Here is a 21,096-nt window from a genome sequence, read left to right as displayed (position 1 = left end):
ATTTATAATTTTTTTTAAATATTCATTTTTTTTTTGTAAAATTTTTGAACTCTAATATTCGATTTGATTTGAAACCTCTTTAAAAAAAATAAAAAAAAAAATTGTACTCACCATTTTGTCGATTATACAAAATCCGTTGAATCTCGCCCGCCTCAGATCCCGTATCACTTTCATATGGCACAGACAATCGCAGATTTTTATTAAATTCCTGCGAGCCAGTCGCACTATTTCTGTTGTAGGCGTGATTTTGTTGCATCACGAGCGGCGATTGCGGAACTGCCCGTCGATTCATCTGGATCGGGCGATACATTGGCTCGACATACGCTGATTTCATGGGACTTTGTTGTTGCTGCTGCTGCTGCGTGTTAGAGCTGAGAATAAGTGGCGTCGATCGACCATCGATGCCTAAACGAACTCTCCCATTTGGCTGGGAAGGTTGATAGGCGGGTTGACCGTTGTAGGGCGTCACACTTGCAGGCCTGCGTTGCATTTTCGGAGCATTTGTGTCGTAAACTTTGCCGTAAATCGGTTGATTTTTATGCGGCGTCGCGTAAATTTGTTCTCGTTGCGGCGTATTTGGGACACTTCTGTACTTGAGAACGTCCCACGGCGTGATTTGTTCACTTTCGCGAATGACAAAAGGTTGTTGCGGCGCTTTTTGGAGACTTTTGTAAGCAGTTGGCGGTTGCGGCGGAAGAAATACTGAATCGTTATCACTTGTAGCAGATGAAATTCGTTGTTGAGTCGCTTGCTGAGCATTTCCCGTGGGGACACTTTGACTAATTGAACGTGCTTGGGCGTAAATTGCGGCATTTATCGCATTTCGATTGCCGTAAATCGGTTGTTGTTGCACACTTTGCGCGCGTTGACGTACTTCTGGGGGTGCCTGATGAACTCTAACCGAAGCATAAGAATTCGGAGAGACATTTTTCACGGAATTCGGTCTGCTGTAAAGTTGTTCCTCGCTCATTTTACTCGTTGGCGTGTTATTCACGGATCGCCGATAAAATTCATAAATTTGATTCAAAATATGTTTGCGATCGAGAGTGCCTCCTTTCCTCAGCTGAACTGGCGTCGAGTTATTTGACATCCGATAACGCATGGAACCATACATCGGACTTCCTGTCATGCCATCAAGCACACTTTGCGATCGCGCAGGTTGATTTTGAGCCACATTTCCGTTAACATATCCATAATTTCCTGAATTTAAACGTGGCTCATCCTTCAAAGGACCATTTTGGGCACGAACAACTCCCGTAACGGTACTTCGTTGCGGCGAATTTCGCACAAAATTACCATTTGGCAACGAAACTGGTTGTTGATAAATATTTTCAGGAGCTCTTTGTGCGGATTTCGGTCCGTAAATTGTCTTTGGAAACACAGAATTATTTTGCGATGCCTTATTTAGCAGTTCTTCATCAGTTTTTTTCTTCAATTCCGCCAGTTTGACGTACAAAAAGGGATCAATTTCAGGAGTTTTCTCTTTTGCTGCTACCGGAGAGATGACACGACGATCTTTTGTCATCGGAGTAACCGCATCTGATGGCAACTGATGATTCGTTTTGGGCGTAGATGTTTTAGCGGGACCTTCTGAAGCTCTTTCTGGCGATCCGTTGAGCTGAACAAGACGATTTAGCTGAGCTTCGACGTTACTTTGCTTCGGCAAGGGCTTTGAACCCGTATTTTTCATTGAAGTTCGTTCCAAAGGTTGAGGCGGTTTGCTTCGTAAACGGATCTCATCACGATCCATCGAGTAACTGCGATTCATCCGAACATTATTTTCCTTGTTCAAAGCTTGTTGCTTGTTATTTAGAGCACGATCACTGACAGTCCTTACCGGAACAGGCGGTTTTTGTTTTCCCGCACTTCCATTCGCCATGGGGCGTTGTACTTTTGGCTTCAAAACTCCATCTCCGGGTTGCGGCGAGCTTTTTTCAAAAGTCAGAGGCTGCGAAAGTCGCGAAGAAACCTTGAAACTTTGCGCACTTTGTGATCTCACCGCAGGACGAGACTTTAACATCGCTGACTTTGCTTTATTAATTTCGCTGGAACGTTGAATCAAGTCGCTTGTTGCGCGATTTGACTTCCGTAACGATCCCGGAAGCATATCCAAGTAGTTGGAACGAGGACTTTTGGGACTTCCTGGTTGCATATCCAAATAATCTTCGGCTGCCGTTAACATTGAGCTGATCGAACTGCCTCGATCGTCTTCGTAACTGTGTTTTTTCGAAAGACGTTCCTTGTTGTTGAAATGTTTCGTGAACTCGTTATCCGCCAATACGGAAGACTTTCCATTCGGCAAGCGTTTTCGAGCGATTTCTTTATCACTTGTGACGCCATTTGCTTTTGCAAAGACCTGCGGTTGCGGAATTGGCGCTTTTGGAGACGTTTTTCGCGAGGAAAATAAATTTCCCTGAAAAAGTCTCCGCAGAATTGATGATTTTTTTTCGCCTGATTTTTCCATCTCGGCAATTATTGCTTTTGGGCCGACGCCGTTCGTTGTTTCACTTTTGGCTTTGTTGTTGATCGCTTGGATTCTCAGCGTGTTAGGAACTAAAGTCAAGCCTTTTTTACGGAGGAATTCGCGAAATTCGCTGCTTGTAACGGTGTTTGTGTAGGAACCTTTGCCACTGCTATCGTCGTCTTTTTCTTTGTTGTTGGCTTTTTGATCAGAATTATTTGACTTTTTTGAATCGACTTCGTCAGACTTTGATGCGGATTCTGCGGGATTTTCTTCGTTGCTGCTTGTTTCGCCGTTCAAATCGGGCGTTTCGTCGGAGTCTTCTTCGGATTTGTATTTCTTTTTCTTCAGAAGACTGTCGAATTTTATCACATTTATCGCCACTTCGTTCGGGTCGTACAGGGATTCTTCCCAATCGGTGCCTGTTTTGACCTGAAAATGATAAAAATAAATTTTTGTTTAAATTTTTATTGAAAAAGTTAAATTAAAAGTTTTTTTTGCGATATTTTAAAATATTTAAATTATTTTTGGTTATAAATATTATTAAAATTCTAGAAATTATTCCATTTTCTTTTAAAAAATATTTTTTTAGGAATACAAGATTTACGAAATTGAAGTAGAAATTAAATTAAATACTTTTTTTTTATTTTTAAAAAATTCGAATAATATTTATAAAAAATAATTTAAAGGAAATAAAATATATTTAAAATAAAAATTAAACTAAATTAATTAAATTAAAAATTAAATATTTTTTTTTATTTTGTTCGGAAATCTCATAAAAAATATAAAATAATATTTATAAAAATATTTTAAAAATTTTTTAATGAAATTTAATATATTTAATTAATTAATTTTATTAAATTTTAATTTTAAATATTTTATTAAATTAATTAATTAAAAATTCATTATTTTAAATAAAAATTTAATTTTAAAATAAATAAAATTATTTATTTATTATAATAATTATTATTTTTTTTGATTTAAATCTTATTTTTTCTTTCATTTGGATTTATTTATTTTTGAAATATTAAATTAGAATTTTTGAAAAATAAAAAAAAAATATTTGAGTGAATTTAATTCAATAAATTTTAATATTTTTATTTAAAAATTTGAAACTCAATTTTAAGAAAATTTATTAGAATTTTTTTAAAAAATTAAAAACGTAAAAAAAATGTTATTAAGACTTCGAAAAAAAAAACTTTTTTAATAAATTTAAAGAAATTTTAATAAAAAAAATAAAACTTACTTTAATATCACTCAAATCCGGATAATTCCCTTTATTTTTAGGCTTCAAAAAATGTCGCTTTTTGTTCGTATCTCGCTTCCCGATGATCGCACTCGCCGTCAAAGCAGGCAACTTACTGATTTTCCTCGGAGCTGGTATCGGAATCTTCTTTATTCTCGGCGTTGGAGGCTCCTCAACTTCTGATTCGACGCCCGACAGTCGATCAATAATACTTTTATCATACGTCAACACTCGATCCGGGTTCTTCACATACACCGGAACATACTTCGATTGCCGCAAAATCTCCTCTTTCGTGATGTAATCGCTGTCTTTGATCACCGCCCTTACTACTTGCGCCTGCGGAAGTGCCGCCGGAATGGAAGACTTCTTACTCAACTTATTTTTCTTGATGAATTTATAATTAACACCCGTTTCGCTCGTAATTTGTGGCTTAAAGGGGTTCTCTTGGTCAACAATTTCCTCGCCGCCTGTGAATTTACGGATTGCTTCGTCGTTCTCGAAACTTACGGACTTTTTGCGAAATGAAGCACGAGCTTTTTCGACTTCAACTGGCTTATTTTCAGCAGTATCGACGACGTTTGAAGCACCATTCGCGAGAATTGACTTTGGAAATGTTTTTTGCGTGGCTTGCGATTGCTGCGGATCGTCGATTTTTTCGATTTTCTCGTCTTCGACGATCGTCAAGTCGTTCGGAACTGTTTCTTCGCTCAGAATTACCGTGAGAACTTCATCACATTCGTCGCATTCGGCAATTGGGGGCTTTAATTTGGTCGTTTTTTCGTCACTTTTCGCCTTTTTTGTATCACAATTCTGCGTTTCACTGGTTTTTTCGTTTGTGTTTCGATCGTTGTTAGTGTCTGTGGTCGCTTCCGACTCCAAATTATCTGAATTGGGTCCCATGCTGCGGGACATGATTCACTGTCGTCGCTCCAAAGTGCTTTGACGCAAAAGCGACTGCATCGATTACGGTGTCGGTCGTCTGAAACGAGAGAAAAAAGTGAAAATTAGCAAAAATTTCATTCAATTTCGCGACAAAAGGAAAAACTTTTGACATAAATCACCGGAAGTAACGTCATAAATCGTTCCAAAGTTCAAGAAATTCAAAAAAATAAAAATTAAACTGTCATAAATACTAAAAATTCATATTTATTTGTGTACAATGTCTGCTGCTTATCTGATTCAAATGTTTGTTCAAGCGTAATTTTTGCCATATTTCGATCGTTATCAACGGAAGTCCAGGAGACAGTTCACATCTCGCACCCAATTCCCTCAACTGTGGGTCCCGTCTCAACTAATTCGACCAAAATCTGGTAAGCATTTTTCTTTTTTAGCTTTTCCAGCATCGCTTCTGTCTTGTTGCACTTGAATTTATTTCCAGAAATTCCTAATTTCATCAAATTTGGCATCCCGTGTCGCATTTCCTTCGGATGGAGCTTCCGCAAGTTACAAGCGTTGAGCTTCAAGTCCTTTAATTTGAGCGCCATGACAGTTGTAAAGTTAAATTTCGCCAAATTTTCGTTGAAACTCACGTCAAGCACTTGCAATTCCGTTAATTTGTTCAAAATTTTCGCAAATTGCCGTTCATTGAGGGACGTATTGTTCAAATGGAGCTCCCGTAAGTTCTTGAATCGTCGCAAATGATTAAAATCCATCGTAGAAAAGTTATTATTGGAGATTTTTAGGGTGTCAACACTTCCTTCGTTGAAATGGAAAGGCTGTAGAAGACTCAAAAAGTTGCTGCTGAGGTCAAGAATCATCAAAGGAATATTTTTCTGCACATGAAACTGCTGAATTCGATTATTTCCCGCAAAAATACTCAAAAAATGGACTTTTTCCAGTTGAGTGATGATAAAAACAGCTTCCAACTGATTGTCGCCCAGATGTAAAAGGTAAAAATCGGTGCTATTGACGTCCAAGAAGAAACTTGTCATGTAATTATGTCGCAAATTGAGGACCAGAAGCGCATTATTTGTCCGAAATGCATTTTCGTCGACAGTTTGGATCAAATTTCGGCTCAAATCAAGTTCACGTAACTCCGTGAGGCCCAAAAATGTGTTCGGACTGATACTTTTGATGAAATTTTTTGACAACGAGATCCGTTGGAGCTTCAAACCGGGCGTGAAAACTCCATCCATGCTCTCAATTTCGTTATTTTCGAGCAAAAGTACTTTCAGCTCCTTGTTGTACTTGAAAACTTTTTCGTCGAGCGACGTTATGAAATTATCACTCAAGTTCAGCTCCTCCAGACGTTCCAAATATTCCAAGGAACCCGCTCGAATTTTCGAAATTTGATTTTTTCTCGCATTTATTTTCTCCAGAGAGAATCCCAAGTCAGCATTTCCGAGCTCGGTTAAATTATTGCCTTCAACATCGAGGTCTCGGAGATAAGCGAGCGTTTCAACGAGCTCCAAAGACTTCAATCCGGTATTCGGCATTCGTAAAATTTGGATTTTTGGAAAGTTGACGACTAAAGTTTCGGGAATTCTTCCGAAATGTGACTCAATTCGCATTTCCGTGACTTCATATGGGATCAAGTCGACTGTGTGTAACGGCACAGGAATCGCAATTGAAATATTCGAAAAATCTCCTTTTTCGTAAGGAATCAAACAAACTCCGGAAAATGTGCGACATTGAAATTCCTTCGTAAAAGTACGAATTTGCGAGGGAAATGACACCAAAAAAATGACAAAAACCAAAAATTCGTAAGAAGACATCTTGTCTATCGCGTTAAAGTGACAATCAACAACTGACGAAGCGTCAAAAAAATTTGTCTAAAATTTATTTTTGCGATAAACTTTTGACCCGGTGATTTTTGTTGCAAGCAGGATTAATCACACACACAACATTTGACACACTTTTGTCTTCAAGGTCGCTGCTTATCAACGAGAATTTTATTAATTTATGACGTCGTCGTAAAATTACGGGTGGCTTTCATAAACGACGAACAAAGTTCATTTGAATGCAAAATCGTCGCTCGTGTCATGTGAAAAAATTTTTTTTTTATTGGTATCTCCATCAATCTTCATTACACTGGAAAACAAAACTTGTAATTACAGCATGAGAAACATGAATCTTCGTTTTGTGTGGGCGTCGACATGTAATGGGAATTATCTTTTTCAATTATCCCATTCAGTTCTTTTTTACCTCAAGTGCATCTCTTTTGGCAAGTTTTAACCTTTTCTGGTCTGTCTGTTTACATTTTTCATCAAAATTAATGAATTAAATAAGATTTTTTGACATTTTGTGAAAAAAATTTTTTAAGAAGATGAAAAATTGAAGAAATTTTAAAGTTTCGTCAAACAAGATTATTAAAAAATAATTTAATTTTGAAATTTTATTTCGTTTCATTTAAAAAAAATACGATATTTTGAGTGAAAATAATTTAAAAAAAATCAAAATAAATTTTTAAAATAAAAAAGTAAGAAAACATTAATATTTTTGATTTCTTCATACTTAGAAAAAAAATATAAAATTATTAAAATTGATTTAATAAAGAAAAAAAATAATTTCTAGAAAAACATGTAGGAATTGATAAAAATCATTTTTTATTGGATTTAAAATTTTTAATTATTAAAAAAAAACTATTTATTGAAAATTTATTTAATTTAATTTATTTTCTAATTTAATTTCTTTTTTTTTATTTTTTTAAGCAAAAAATACTATTGTCTAACAAAATTATTATTTAAAATTTTTGAAATTAAATTTCAAAATTGATTAAATTAAATTAAAATTTTTTTTCTGTTGGTGAAAAATTATTTTTCATTGGATTAAATTTTTTTAAATATTAAAAAAATAATTAGTTGAAAATATATTTAATTTAATTTCTTTTTTAATTTCATTTATTTTTTTTTAATTTTAATTTTTAGCAAAAAATTGAATAAATTTTAATTAAAAATTTAATTAATTAATTTAATTGATATTTTTAAATTAATATTTATTTTTTTTTAATTTAAATTTAATTTATTTTTTTAATTAAAATTTAATTTAATTTTTTATTTAAATTAATTTTAAATACCTAATTAATAATTTTCAAGTAAAATAAATAAAAAAAAAATAATTAAATTTAATTTTAATTTTTTTTGAAAAAAATACACTTTCATCTTCTTCAAATTCCAATTCTTCAACAACTATCTCACATTTTTCTCAAGTATTTGCCCATTTATGAATATTCTCAATGAATTCGTGCATTTCTACTCTATCATCAAGGCAAATAATAAAACTAAAAATCAATTTCTCATTCATTCCATTCAAACATTTCTTCTCATCTCTAAACATTTTTTTAATTTAATTAAAATATTTTTCTTTCGTTTTGTTTGCACAACTCACGATTCGCATGCGATAATGCGCCGATTAATGTTCCAGTTATTTCCCATTCATATTATTTCTCAGCAAGAAGGAAGGAAGGGCGTTCGACGACATCGGAAAAAAAATTACCATCGAAACGCCTGCATTTGAGAAGAAAGAGAATATCGACACATAAATTAAAGATTAAAGAAAATAAATCAAAAAAACGAAAATAATGCGTGTAAATTGATGTAAATAGCAGAAAAGAACAAAGTGAGAATGTGGAACATGTTATTGCATAATAATTGATGTTTATGTAACCGAATTCCGAAATGATCTATTTTTGTTCTATTTTTTCACTCTATTTGACCGTTTGGGTTCAAGCATGATTTGTGTTTCAAACAAAATGTCTGGAAAATAAATTCTCATTCATCAAATTCGAACAAAAAATGAGGTGTCTCTGAGTCACTTCCATAAATAAAAATAAATGAACTGAACGCGTCATAAAAGTTGCCAACAATGAAGATGATTGAAATTAGTTCAATACACGAACGAGAAATTCACAACAATGAAATTTTTTGTTCATAGATTGAATTCTCCACGCTTTATTGAAATTCATAAAAGAGATTGATTGCGTTTTATCACAACTTTTCAAGCTTTAAATTTTTTTTTTAATGAAAAGTGTGAATAATTCGAGCTCTGGATGAGCATTGACCATTAAAATTCAGATGAAAGCAAACAATGACGGACAAAAATTTCAAATTTTGCGAGAAAGTGTCAGATAAGCGCCTCACAAACGGGCGCCACAGCAAGAAATTATCAGCGAAAGGCCACCAAGGTTATCGAATGTCTTGAATTACATAAGTTTCAACTCTTTTTTCGTGTAAATAACAGACAAAAAACACTTTAAACATTTGTTTATTCATGAATTTTAATTTTTATTGACTTTTTGCGTCATTTCAGGTAAAAACCCGCGTTCTGAAGAATTTAATGAGTAACATTTGTGGCTTTTTTGAATTGATGTCAGTGGAAAAACAAGATTTTCTTGAAATTTTTTGGTGTCTAAAGTACTTTTTTCGTCAAAATCTTCAAATCCGTTGGATGAAACGAGCAATATTTCGAATAAAAGTACGTAGAAATTCATTGTGGCTTGAGAATAACTCGTAAAATTAAAGTTCAAGTTGTTTACAAGACAAAAGTTCAAACGATACTGACTCGTAAAGTGCTTGCATAACAAAAATTTAATAACAAAAATGAAACAATCTTCATTCCTTGAGTTAAATTCTTGGATTAAAGTTAATAATAAGCAAAATCATCTCAATTATTTGTATTTTTGTTTCATTCTCTTGACTTTTTTTCAGTTTTGAAGAGGCAAGAGAAGAAAAAATACAAAAAAAAAAATTGAAACAACAGATGATCAGAGTGCGAAAACTCATCATCATTAAGAAAAAAATTACATTGATCGATTCGTGACATGAACTCACAAGTCATTCAAGTCTTTGGTAAGTAAAAAAAATATTTTTTTTTATTTATTTTTATTTCAATTTTAATTAATGGTGCCTCAGACAACTTCAAAAATAATTGAAAGAACCAATTTTCACAAAGCAACATTTAAAAGTGCTCCTCTTCAGACAACAACTTGAAACTTTTCCACAAAGAAAAGCAAAAAGAATTTCAATCCTTGAATTCCTTTTCATGCAATCATGCAAAATTTAAATGCAAACAATGAAAATTTTCTTGCATATTTTAAATTTTATTGTTCGACATCTTTTCTCAGAGTGAAATAATTTTTTTAGACACAAAGATTTAGTATGACACGAATTCAGAGACAAAAGGAAGAATAAAAGACAAAAATGCAAATTTATCTTTATATGAGATGAGTTCTAAATCGGTGAAAGGTTTTTCCTCCTATGAGGTTTGAACAAAAAAAAAACTGCTTTGTTCTCGTAGAATTTGGGATTAAGAGTGCTTTTATTTCATTAATGCAATCTTGTTTTTATTCTGTTCTCATCTCTATAGAGAAAAGTGCATTTTATGAAAATTAAATGCGTTAAGTGAAAAACATCTCGTTGTTTTTCCGGGTTTTTGTTAGTTAGAGGCGAAAATTAAGTAACATTTTTTAATTAAAATTTTTAGAGATGGATTCATAAGGTTATGGAAGGAGAATTTTTCTGAAATTAATTTAAAAATTTTGATAATTTAATTTAACAAAAAAAAAATAATAATTTATTAATTGAAATTCTTTAAATTTTTTTATTGTTTTATTTATTTTATTTTTTTTTTCTTGGATTGTTTTTATTTGAAACGCTTATTTCACTTTAAAATAAATAATTATTTTTACAATAAAAAAAATTTACTTACTGATCTTAATGAATATTAAATTAAAAATAATTTTTAAAAATAATAATAATAAAAATTCATAGATATTAATTTTTTAAATGATTTTTAATTTTTTAAAAATTATTTTAATAATTTTTTCTTAATTTTTAAAATAATTTCAATTTTTTTTTTAATTTTCATTTTTAAATTAATTATTTTTAAATTTTAAATTAATTAGGAATTTAAAATAATTTTTTTTTAAATTTTTATTTAAATGACCTTTTTTTCAGAAATTAAAAATAATTTTGAAAAACAGCTAATATTTATTCGTTGATTTAAAAAATAAAATTTTCATTAAACAAAAATTGAAAAAAAAAAATAAACAAAAATTATTGGAAAAAAAATTAAAACTTCTACTAAAATTTTTATTTTATTGAATTTTAATTTTTTAATATATTTAAAAATATTTCAATTAATTTTCCACAAACTTTTTAATTAATAAAATATTTCATTCCCTCCTCAAAAAATTAAAATTCTGGATAAAATCAAACAATAAACTAAACAAATACGCACAAAGAACGTCCTTGACATTAATTAATTAAATAAACCGGAACAAATAACATAATTTCATTAAAATTCTTCGTTGTACTTGAAACCATAGAAAAAATTATTTGCTTTTAAACCGTTAGTTGTTATTTTTGCTGCGTCGTTAGTCTGCCTAATCCACTCTTATAATCGTGACAACAACAACAACGTTGACGACGTCTCTCGTGGCAATTAGTTTCAATAATAATAAATAAATTAAAGTGCTCTCTTGCGACGACTTTGCAGCGGCAACTGGACATAAATTAATCAATCAATGAGTTTCTAAGTAAATTTTGATCAATAAAATCTATTTTTCTTCCGGTATCCAAAAAATATGTGCCAAGATCATGATTTGAATAAATTAAAATTTTTAAAACAATTAAAGAAAGACCGAAATTTAATTTTGGAAACAATAAAATATTATTTTATTGATTTTAGACGATAAAATGGATTTTAATAGAAGATTTCCATTTAAAACGATTTAAATTATTTTTTTTAAATAAAATATTCATCGATTTGTGGATTATCGATGAAGGTCTTTTCCTCAAATTTTGTTTAAAAAAAGCTTCGTCTTTGAAAAAAAAGTCCATTAATTATCTCGCAATTATTTAAAGTATTGCGCATTAACATTTTCTGCCACTTTTTGTGACTTTTTTGTGCCTTATTACAATAATAATTTACGTCTGTATAATTTAAATGCAAATATCACATAAATCTTCTCTACTTATAATTTAAAGTTGATTACTTGCTTCGTACACCGCCTTTACATTTATATGGTCGAAATAATTTCATATATGAATGAGCAACGTAATTTGCCTCTCTTGCTCGCTTGAAACAATAAAATAATAATTCTTTAAAGAAAAAAAGTGAATTATTAGTTGCTATCAACGTGTGGCAAGAGAACGACTGAAATCAGTGAAATGGCAAAGAAAGCAAAGAAATCTAACACAGACAATTAGTTTTGACAAGAAATAGTTAGAAATAATTCGAGAAATAGGTGCCACTGCAATTATTTCTGTGGGCAGAAAAGCGAATCGCCACACCAATAATTTCTCTATGTTAGAAAAGGTTAATTGCTCTAACCCAAAACATACATATGAGTTGTCACGTGGCACAGTGGGAAAAATTAATTATTAAGTCTTTGAAATTTTCATGTAAAATTTTATTTTTTTTTTTTTTTTTTTTTTTTTTTTTTTAAACTTATTTTTTTTTCTTAAAAATCGGCAAAAATTTTTAAATAAAATTTTTCACTAAAATATTTTAATATAAAAAGAAGAAAATTAAAATAAATAATAAAAATATGAAAAAATCAAAATTCTTTGTCTCTTACAATTTAAAAAAAATTTTTTTTTAAAATTTTGAAAAAAAAAATTTATCTATTCGTAAAACGCCTTCCCATTAAACTTGTCCTGATCAATGTTTTTCATAAAAAAAAAAAAAAAAAAAAAATTTTAAAAAATTAAAAAAAAAATTAAAAAAAAATTAATAAAAAAATAATTAAAAAAAAATTAAATTAAATAAAATTTTTAAATTTTGTAAAAATTAAAAAAAAAAATTAAAAACAAGTATTTTTGGAAGATTTTTAGTCAAAATTTTTATATAATGTTTGGAAGAATAAATTCATATTTTTTAAGGCTTGGGCCCACTGTGCGTCTCATCGTAGTTGTCATAAAATGCCACAAGTAAAATGATAATAATTTTAATGACTACATGCGAATATCGCCATAAAATCGTGAATTTCATGTATATTTTGCTCTTGATTCAAATTGAAACAAATCTTGAGACAAAGATTGGATTGAAAAAGCCAAATAAACAGAAAACTTTACGATTTCAAAATTAATGAGATTTTTTCTCTTTATTTATCACAGAAACACTCACTTACTAAGAAAAGAAATAATAAAAACAAACAAAACTGGCGTAAATGAAGTGCCTTCAAATGTGCCGCAAAGTAAAATTAATTAATTAAGAAATCTATAACATTAAAAGTAATCACGACGACATTAATAATTTAGAGGTTCAAATTGTTCGTTTACTTTTCCCGTTAAGAGTGTTTCAATGAAAAATGACCGAAAACGCCCTAAAATTTACTGTTTATTCATAAGAAAAAAAAAATCAAGGCGAGACACAATTTCACAGGAAAAGACATGTTTTCGTCACATTTTTGATCATTTGTTTACTAAAACTTAAACTGCATCAGAATTTCTGTAGAATTCTAACGATATTTACAACTTCTAATGACATCATGTGGTTTTTCAATGCAAGTTTGTACAATCAACTCCGTCCTTTGTGACTTTTCTAACGAACTGTTTGTTCAACTTGCCTATCTTATCGCTTGCAATACGAAAATTCGTTATCAGTGCCACAGGTGTAAAAGCTTTTCAACGAATTCTGTGTCAATATTTGTTCCAATTTACCCAGAAATTGTCGCAATGAACTCGGATCGATAAACTTTTAGCTGAAAAAAAAAGTTGCCAAATGACATAAAATCTTAAATTACATCAGTTTATTATGCAAATAATTCTCCGGCGTCGTCATCAGGTGTTCGTTCATTGCAAAACTGCACAAAATTAATTAAAAAATGCGATTCTTATCAGTAAGATTTACCGTAAGTTACTGCAATGAACACGTTGTCGCTGCAATTTAAACTTTGCTCATTTAATTCGACGCAAATATTTACACTCTGTGAAATGCAAAATAAACAAAGCTAATTTAAAGCATTTTTTTAGTTCACACTCGTACTTTGCATTATAAAAAATCCGTGTTTCGCAAGTTAAAATCTCGCGAAACATGAAAATTAAGCAGATTAGGTACCATTCATATACAAATTGTACATTGGGGTAATATTTATGAATGTGAACTGGGTCGAAGTTTCAAAATGTGCATTGGGTCAAAGTTAAAAATGTTTATTGGGGCACAATTAAAATTGTACATTGGGACACATTTTATAAATTGACCCTAATGCACAATTAAATAAATGCCCCAATGAGCATTTTGAAATATTTTCCTAATGCATATTGAAAAATATTGCCCCAATACGCATTCTCAATTCCGCCCAATGCTTATTCTTAAATTTCGACCCAATTCACATTCAAAAATGTTGTCCCAATGTAAAATATTTTTGATGGTTTGTACGAATTCTTCTTAATGTTTATGTATGTCTCGTAAATATGTAGTTTGTCTTGCGAAAAATAATTTTTTAATAGTATGGAATTGAGTCCAATTTGCTGCGAATGCCATTGAACTTGCAAAACTTGTTGAAAAATAACTTAATTGGATTAATGTGATTTTGGCTTTCTAAAAGATTATTTTTTTCAAAATTTGCATTGGAAAACATTGAATTTATTTCTCACATAATTAACGGCGTACCTCAACAAAACACGACTTGAATATGAATATGGTTTTCACGGGCACGTCAGTCATCATTAGAGCGTAAGTTATCATGCATCAATCCATCAACGCAACATGCGAGGTAAGTTGGCCCTCTTTTTTTTCTCAATTATCTGTTATATAATAATAATCACGTGTATCAGAAAAAGGAACAAACTATCAACGAATAACAATTTTTATTCAGAACACGCAATAGACGCACTTTAATTTTCTGATGTTTTTATGGAATTTTCGTATCGTGGTGTGATTTTTTCATTAAAAAAAAATCGAAAATTCAAATTAAAACAGACAGCATAAATAACGGTGCACTATACAAAATCAAGCAGATGCCACACTGTTTCCGAAATTACATTTTCTGGTTGCGTTTATTGACCTCTTTAATTGTTGTTAAGTGCATTTGATATTTAGCAGGTCATTTTCGTGCGTGAAGGCGAAACAGCGGTAAAACAGCGCGATATGAAAAAGTTATTATTATGATGTAACAATTCATCTCCAAAGTTCTTTCAATATTAATTTGGAACAAACGCATCTGCTGTGATGGAGATAAATTGATATAATTTATGAAGAGATGCTCACATTAATTTTCGGTTTGTAAATAAATAATGAAATTTCCGATAAGATTCGGACTTTTTGGAACGAATTGTGAAATATTCTAGAAGAGAATGAACAACATTTTAGACGTTACTTATGACTTACGATTGTTTGATGTTCAAAAAAGGTGATGCTTACCTAGAAAGAAAAAAAATAGAAGAACACGAATTAGTAAATCATAAACAAAAGGAAGTTAAAAATCTTACAAATCACTAATGATGAGTTTAATGTTCTACAAAATTAACACTTATGGCCTAATAGAGTTCTTTTTATGAAGCTCTACAAATTTATTTATAAACATTCGGACATACCATATAATGTCAAATGTATGTCGTTATAATACCCACGCTAATAATGATCGAAATACAACACAATACTCATATAATTTAATTTCAAATACATAAATCATAAATATTGAAATTTATGTTAACACAATATTATAGTGATTCAGTTTTTTTGAATAAATAATTCTATACAAGTTGATATTTCACGTTAGAATAGAAATAGTGGATTATTATTATCGAAGAAGTTGCGTGTAATGTACAGTGCGTATATTTGGAAGTAAGTAGAGTGGGTCATTTTTTACATCTTTTTTCAAATAAATATCAATTTTTTCAATTTTTCAAATAAATATTTTTGAAATTTAACTTTAAAAACTTTAATTCAAGACTTTTTTGTGGTATCAAATAAAAAGGTAAGTAAATTTTTTCTAAAAATCTTGATATTAATATTTCTTATATTTCAGGTACTGACGATATCAGGCGACTTTTTCACTCATCAATCTTCGATGTACTATATTCAATGATAGATAGATCTAATTATTCACAAGCTAATAAATTTGTGTTTGGATGGATATGAAGACAAAAGCATGTTGGAGACGTTCACGAACATTCCAGTTGAAATTATTTATATTGGCTGTCCCTCGACTCCTTTCACTGTTTAATTATAACGAAACGTTCGAAAATAGATTTTTAAACAAGTACTTTGCTCTAAAGTAAAAGTGATGATAATGATTATTTTAAATAGTTAATTTTATAACGAAAAAAACAACTTAAAGAGCCGGACGACTTTTTTTTTGTGAAAAACTTAGTATTAGCCCTTTAATTATCAAAGTGTCTTCCGCTAAAGAGCGGCGACTATAAAAGCTCTGTTCTCTCTACTTTTACTCATCAGACTACAAACATCTTGCGTTTTAGTTTTCTCGATATTTTAGTTTATATACGAAACCAAGTTTCATGACAAAATTAAGAGAGGTTTGACTAAAGCGTATCAAAGTAAAAAAGAGTACCTTTTTGAAACGGTTTGATAAGTTATTAGATTGCTTCGTTAAAAAAATAAATTTGAAATAATTGCAATACAATTCAATATAATGAGTCAACTTAATGTAAGACATTGCTGATTTTTAATTTGTTTCCAACTATAAGAATTATAATTTTGAATTTAAAATTTTCATTAGAAATTTTTATTCACATGAATCCCACGAATAAGAATTAGAAACGTCAAATCTTTCAAAACCAACCCACTCTACCATATCATGTATATCACGTAAAAAAAGAACAGTTTAACAATGCGTGAAATACTCGGTCGGCGCGTTCTTTTTTTTATGAAAATCACATATTGTGTAATAATAAACAGCAGCAAGAGCCATAAATAAAATAATAATAATAATCACTTCACGAGAGATCTCTCAAGAGAGAAAAACACAGTCATCGTCTTCTTAACACTACATTTTCCTCGCATTTCTAAAAGCATCGTAACAGATGTTACTCACAAACACTTGTTGTTGTGACTTGAAAGCAATAACACATAAAAGGTTTTGACGTTGATGATGTGACCATTGTGGTGCATTTATCACCGATGACAAGTGATTAGAAAAAGAGAAATGTTTACATTTTTACACAAATTGAATACGTGAGTAAATCGCCATGTTTCTTTTTTTTTGAAACATAATTCGATTAGCGAAAAAACATAAACATTGCGCAAAAAAAGTATGCCAATAAGGGCATGTGAATACGTTCAAGATGTCAAGTGATTGTTTGTTTTTTTTGCATTTTCTCCAGAAAATACGTGATAGCGAGAAAAAAGTTTAGCGACCGACACACAACAGTTGTTTTAATTATAATTATATTATTATCGTCTCGTAAAGTCTTTACACTTGTTTTGTAAACAGACGCAAAAACTTTAATTTCTTCGTAACGAGTGCAAAGTTAATTACCTGCCTCGCGATAATCAAGACGTTTTTTTTCTCTTCTCGCAAATTATGTGACGTGCAATACTTTTGTGTTTGCACTTTTCTCATTGCACAAAAAACCTTTTGAGAAATCTAATAATTATGCTTTGTGATGAAAAAGATACAGACAAATAAATACTTTAGCGTGCAAATTTCTACAAAGCTATGCAGAAAATGTGTGTAAAGTGTCTGGACAACTTTTTTATTCGCCTCGTCGTCTTTCTTCGTGATCGGCAATCGTAATAATAATAATAGAGAAATATTAATAAAAAAATATTATTAATCAACAACACATCAAGTTTGTTGCCTGTAGGTAAAAGAAATCAATTTTAATCTTGATTTTAATGAGAAACGGTAATTTTTCAGCCAACTAGAGAAAATAATAATCATTATTCCTAATCTGAAAATAGTGCGTAAGTAAATTCAAAAGAACACAGCTGTTACTTCCAAAAAGTTTGTTTATTTATGAGCCCACTTTACCACACACGCGAGCTAGTAACAAAAATACTTGAGTTTTTATTTGAACTTTTTGTTCAAAATCTTTCAAGTTTGTTTTCATCTTTTTATAGAGCTGTCAAACTTAATCAAATTCAGTCCTTCAGAGCCACACAAAAAGCGAAATCAATTCACTTTCAAAATCATTCATAAAATAATTGTAAAATTAAACTTCTGAAGAAAAAAAATGACAACAGGTGGCTCGCGATAAAATTCATTAACTCGTGATTTCATGGCACTTGAACTCATTGAGAGAAACTATAAAAAAATTAATAGAAACAAAAAATTGTTACATTGAAAAGAGATTAACCATATCTTGTTACCGTTCATTCATTACAACTCGTGTCCCTTGTTAACAACTATCCCGGATATGTCACGCAGTTTCGAGTGCTTTGAGACATTAATCTTCATAAATCAAAGAAATCTTTCATGAACCTACGTTTCTTGTCGTCTTATGAATATTCAGTTGCATTCGTTTTACAAAGAAATTCAAAGACAGGTGCTTGTTTGTATAAAAATAATAAAAAAAAATCATAAAAAAATTTGTCTGACCTTGAATATTCGCGTAAAATTAGGTCATCAAATTGGCGACAATTTTTAGCGGTTTTTTTTTATTTTGTGTTGTAAATAAAACTGTAGGTAATTCATCATTGTCACAGTTTTTAACGCAACAATCATGCCCATAAACGATATTTCTATTCATTTTGTGTGAAAACATTGTAAAAAAAATGTTTATGTAAATGAAATGAGATACTTGTGTAATGAAATCTAATACTTTTCCAGATAGTTATAGCACTAAGTTGATACATTTAATGAACAAACACTATGCATGTAAGTTAATTGGCAGATAATATACACAAATTGTACGCTGAATGTCCCAGACTTTGACGAGGTGACGTAATTTTGCTACAGAATTGAGTCAAAATCGAGTCAAACTGTTACTTTTTTGAATTTCTATCGGATTTTTACTCAGAAATTATCAATTTACCGGCAACTATTGGATCAAAATCACGCCCTAACGACTACTGTTCATTATTTCTTGCTTTTATTTTCAATTTTCTTCTATAATTTAACTGAACTTGCTTATTTAAGTTTAAGTTTTAAACTTTAATAGACACATGAGACCAATTATTAGCTATAGCAAGTTATTTGATGATTCACGTCGTCTCGTGTTTCAATGTTCTTTGAACTTGAATACTAATGAATAGTTTTCCAATTGCATTTCGAGAATTGGAAATACATGCTGACAGACAATTCGTGCAGCTAACAAAACTTTGTTTGTGCAAATTCCAGATAAAAATTTTTCTCGCTTAGAAACATTAAATAACAGCAACGATAAATTACGATGGGAGCTTCAATTGAACGTTAGGGAGATTCGTTCCGGGTAAATTGTTGAAAAAAAAATCAGATGTGAAACATTTTTATTATTGCAATAATGAAATTAATAACCAATATTTTTTTTTGCAGATTTCTAGCGGATTTATCAAAAAGACATTTCTCTTTTTATTTTTGCTATTATTGGAAAAGGGAGTGCCATGTGCCAAAAATAGAAATATTGAAACAAAATGAAAGATAATCCAAGGCAATTTTTGGCATTCATCGTGAAATATTATGAGACGAGAAGATTAAATGGCTTCACTTTGCAAAAAAAAAATCGCCACCTAAGTGAGTATTATTGACTTATGTTTCGATTTATTTTAATGAAAAACGACAAAAAATGTCGCGTGTATTTTTTTTATGAAATTTTCTGAACTTGAACATAAGCCGACTAACAAAAAAATTACAAAAAAATCAATACAACGCCGAAAGCTCAATCAATAAATCAGAAATCCCTAAATAAATAATGAATACTTGTTCAAATTTTGGCGTTAGGGGAAGCAAAATTGAATGCATGTGCACGTGCAGAAATTTTGTATCCATAGAGACCCTTGCAATTTTATGAGGAACAAAAAATTTCTTGGAAATGAAAAAAATTTCATCAAAACCAATGACAAATTTCTTTTGTGTCGATCAATTAATATCGAATTCATTGACATTCAGCAAATTTATCAAACTTACGACAAAGTCATTAGCGTGGCACGTCTCAAATAACATCATTAATTAATCATCGAGACGCAGAAGAAACGAAGACGCCCTTATTGAGATATCATTCACAGACGGCGATCACGTGTTTTAATTAAATTATACCAAAAATAGCATTCGACACAGGAAGACTTTTTTCTGTTTGGTTTGGAATCTTCCGTTAACGACTTACGTAAGTTTACATAAGGGACCAAAAAAAAATATCAAGCGCTAAGTGAAACGTTGATAAATTTAGAGAATTGTCGCACGCGACATTTTTGTCTTTTTTAATTTATTTTTTTAAAGTTTTTTTTTCAACAGGTTCAAAAAATTTAAATAATTTGATGTCTCATTAATTTATTCATCTATCTTTTTACATCTTCTGAAGCATCTTGTTTATTTACAAAACAAAAACAAACATTCAATTCATTCACTGAACAATTGAAAGTTCCATAAATCTTTTGGTTTTACATCATCGCAGAAGATAAAAAAGAAAAGAACGGATTCAATTACACGAAAAAAAATTCCATTTTAGGAAAAAAAATTAAAAGAAAAAAGTTATCAAGTCCATAAATAACCGATAAGCAGGTGAAGATGATTTTAATCCATGTTTGGGCCCACGTAAAGTTACATCGACATGACACCTCGATTAAATTATTTTTTGTTTTTTGAATATCGAATTCATGTCGAACAGCTACTAAAGTCACTACCAAATATCAATAAAAAAAGATGTTAACTGATTTTATGGGATGATCAACACGAATTTTATTTGTTTTTAACCGGAGGTTTCATCATGTCTTCAGTGGTAAGTACGAACAAAAAATCATAAAAGGCGAATAATTTAACGAATTTATTATCTTTAAGTCAGGTTCTCACATAAATGATGATCAGGGATGGATTTATCTGGACAAGGTTACAACCTTAGACCCCGAGATTTTGTGACGAGCAAAAATATCCAATTTTTCCAATTAATTCAAACCAAGCATAATTTTTTTTTTCAGTTAATCCAAACCAAGCAAACATTTTTTTTTCAGTTAATCCAAACCAAGCAAAAAAAATTTTTTTCAGCTAATCCATTAAGAAGAATTTAAAAGAAACGCTTTGAATTATGTTAAAAGTGCAATAAATGTGAATGTTTAATAGTATACCTTGCCCAAATCATTGCAAAATGGAACATCAACAATTTACGAATTTTCTCTAAAAAGGATTCAAAAATACGTAAATCCAGCACTGCAAATGACGTTCGATTACAAAGTACAAAAACAAAGCGAAAGTGAAAGAAAAAAATAAGGAATAAAAAAATCATGTCAAAGAACTAGAACTATCGACTGCACAGGAGAGACCTTGAAAACACGTTCTTTTACGATGCATTTGTAATCACACCCGATCTGTTTGCAAACTTGAACTTGGTCATGTGACGACTCCCTGCAGCATTCG

The 21,096-nt window shown here is 30.5% G+C and overlaps 2 protein-coding genes across 17 annotated transcripts in view; both read right to left on the bottom strand.

The window, feature by feature from the left end:
- The window catches only part of LOC134827553 (uncharacterized), a 120,852-nt gene that overhangs the window by 83,116 nt on the left and 16,640 nt on the right, over window positions 1-21,096 (bottom strand). For all 16 annotated transcript variants that reach the window (XR_010161797.1, XM_063840248.1, XM_063840250.1 and 13 more), the window contains exons 3-4: window positions 3,708-4,686; window positions 112-2,893 (exon numbers count right to left, since the gene is read on the bottom strand). Coding sequence is in view for 15 of the 16 variants with exons in the window: in XM_063840248.1 (XP_063696318.1) it covers window positions 112-2,893; window positions 3,708-4,619 (3,694 nt within the window). In the remaining variant the exon portion in view is untranslated. The remainder of the gene's footprint in view (window positions 1-111; window positions 2,894-3,707; window positions 4,687-21,096) is intronic.
- Window positions 4,773-6,438, bottom strand: LOC134837099 (leucine-rich repeats and immunoglobulin-like domains protein 2). The gene has a single exon (XM_063852416.1). It carries the CDS (start codon window positions 6,419-6,421, stop codon window positions 4,955-4,957), a length of 1,467 nt encoding a protein of 488 aa, XP_063708486.1. The 5' UTR covers window positions 6,422-6,438; the 3' UTR covers window positions 4,773-4,954.

This window comes from Culicoides brevitarsis, chromosome 1, assembly GCF_036172545.1.
Source record: "Culicoides brevitarsis isolate CSIRO-B50_1 chromosome 1, AGI_CSIRO_Cbre_v1, whole genome shotgun sequence".
In the NCBI taxonomy this organism is placed as follows: Eukaryota; Metazoa; Arthropoda; class Insecta; order Diptera; family Ceratopogonidae; genus Culicoides; species Culicoides brevitarsis.
This window is presented reverse-complemented; position numbering and strand designations above follow the sequence as displayed.

Excerpts from the sequence above, each read along its gene's own strand:
- LOC134837099 (XM_063852416.1), bottom strand. The coding sequence starts at position 6,421 with ATGTCTTCTTACGAATTTTTGGTTTTTGTCATTTTTTTGGTGTCATTT.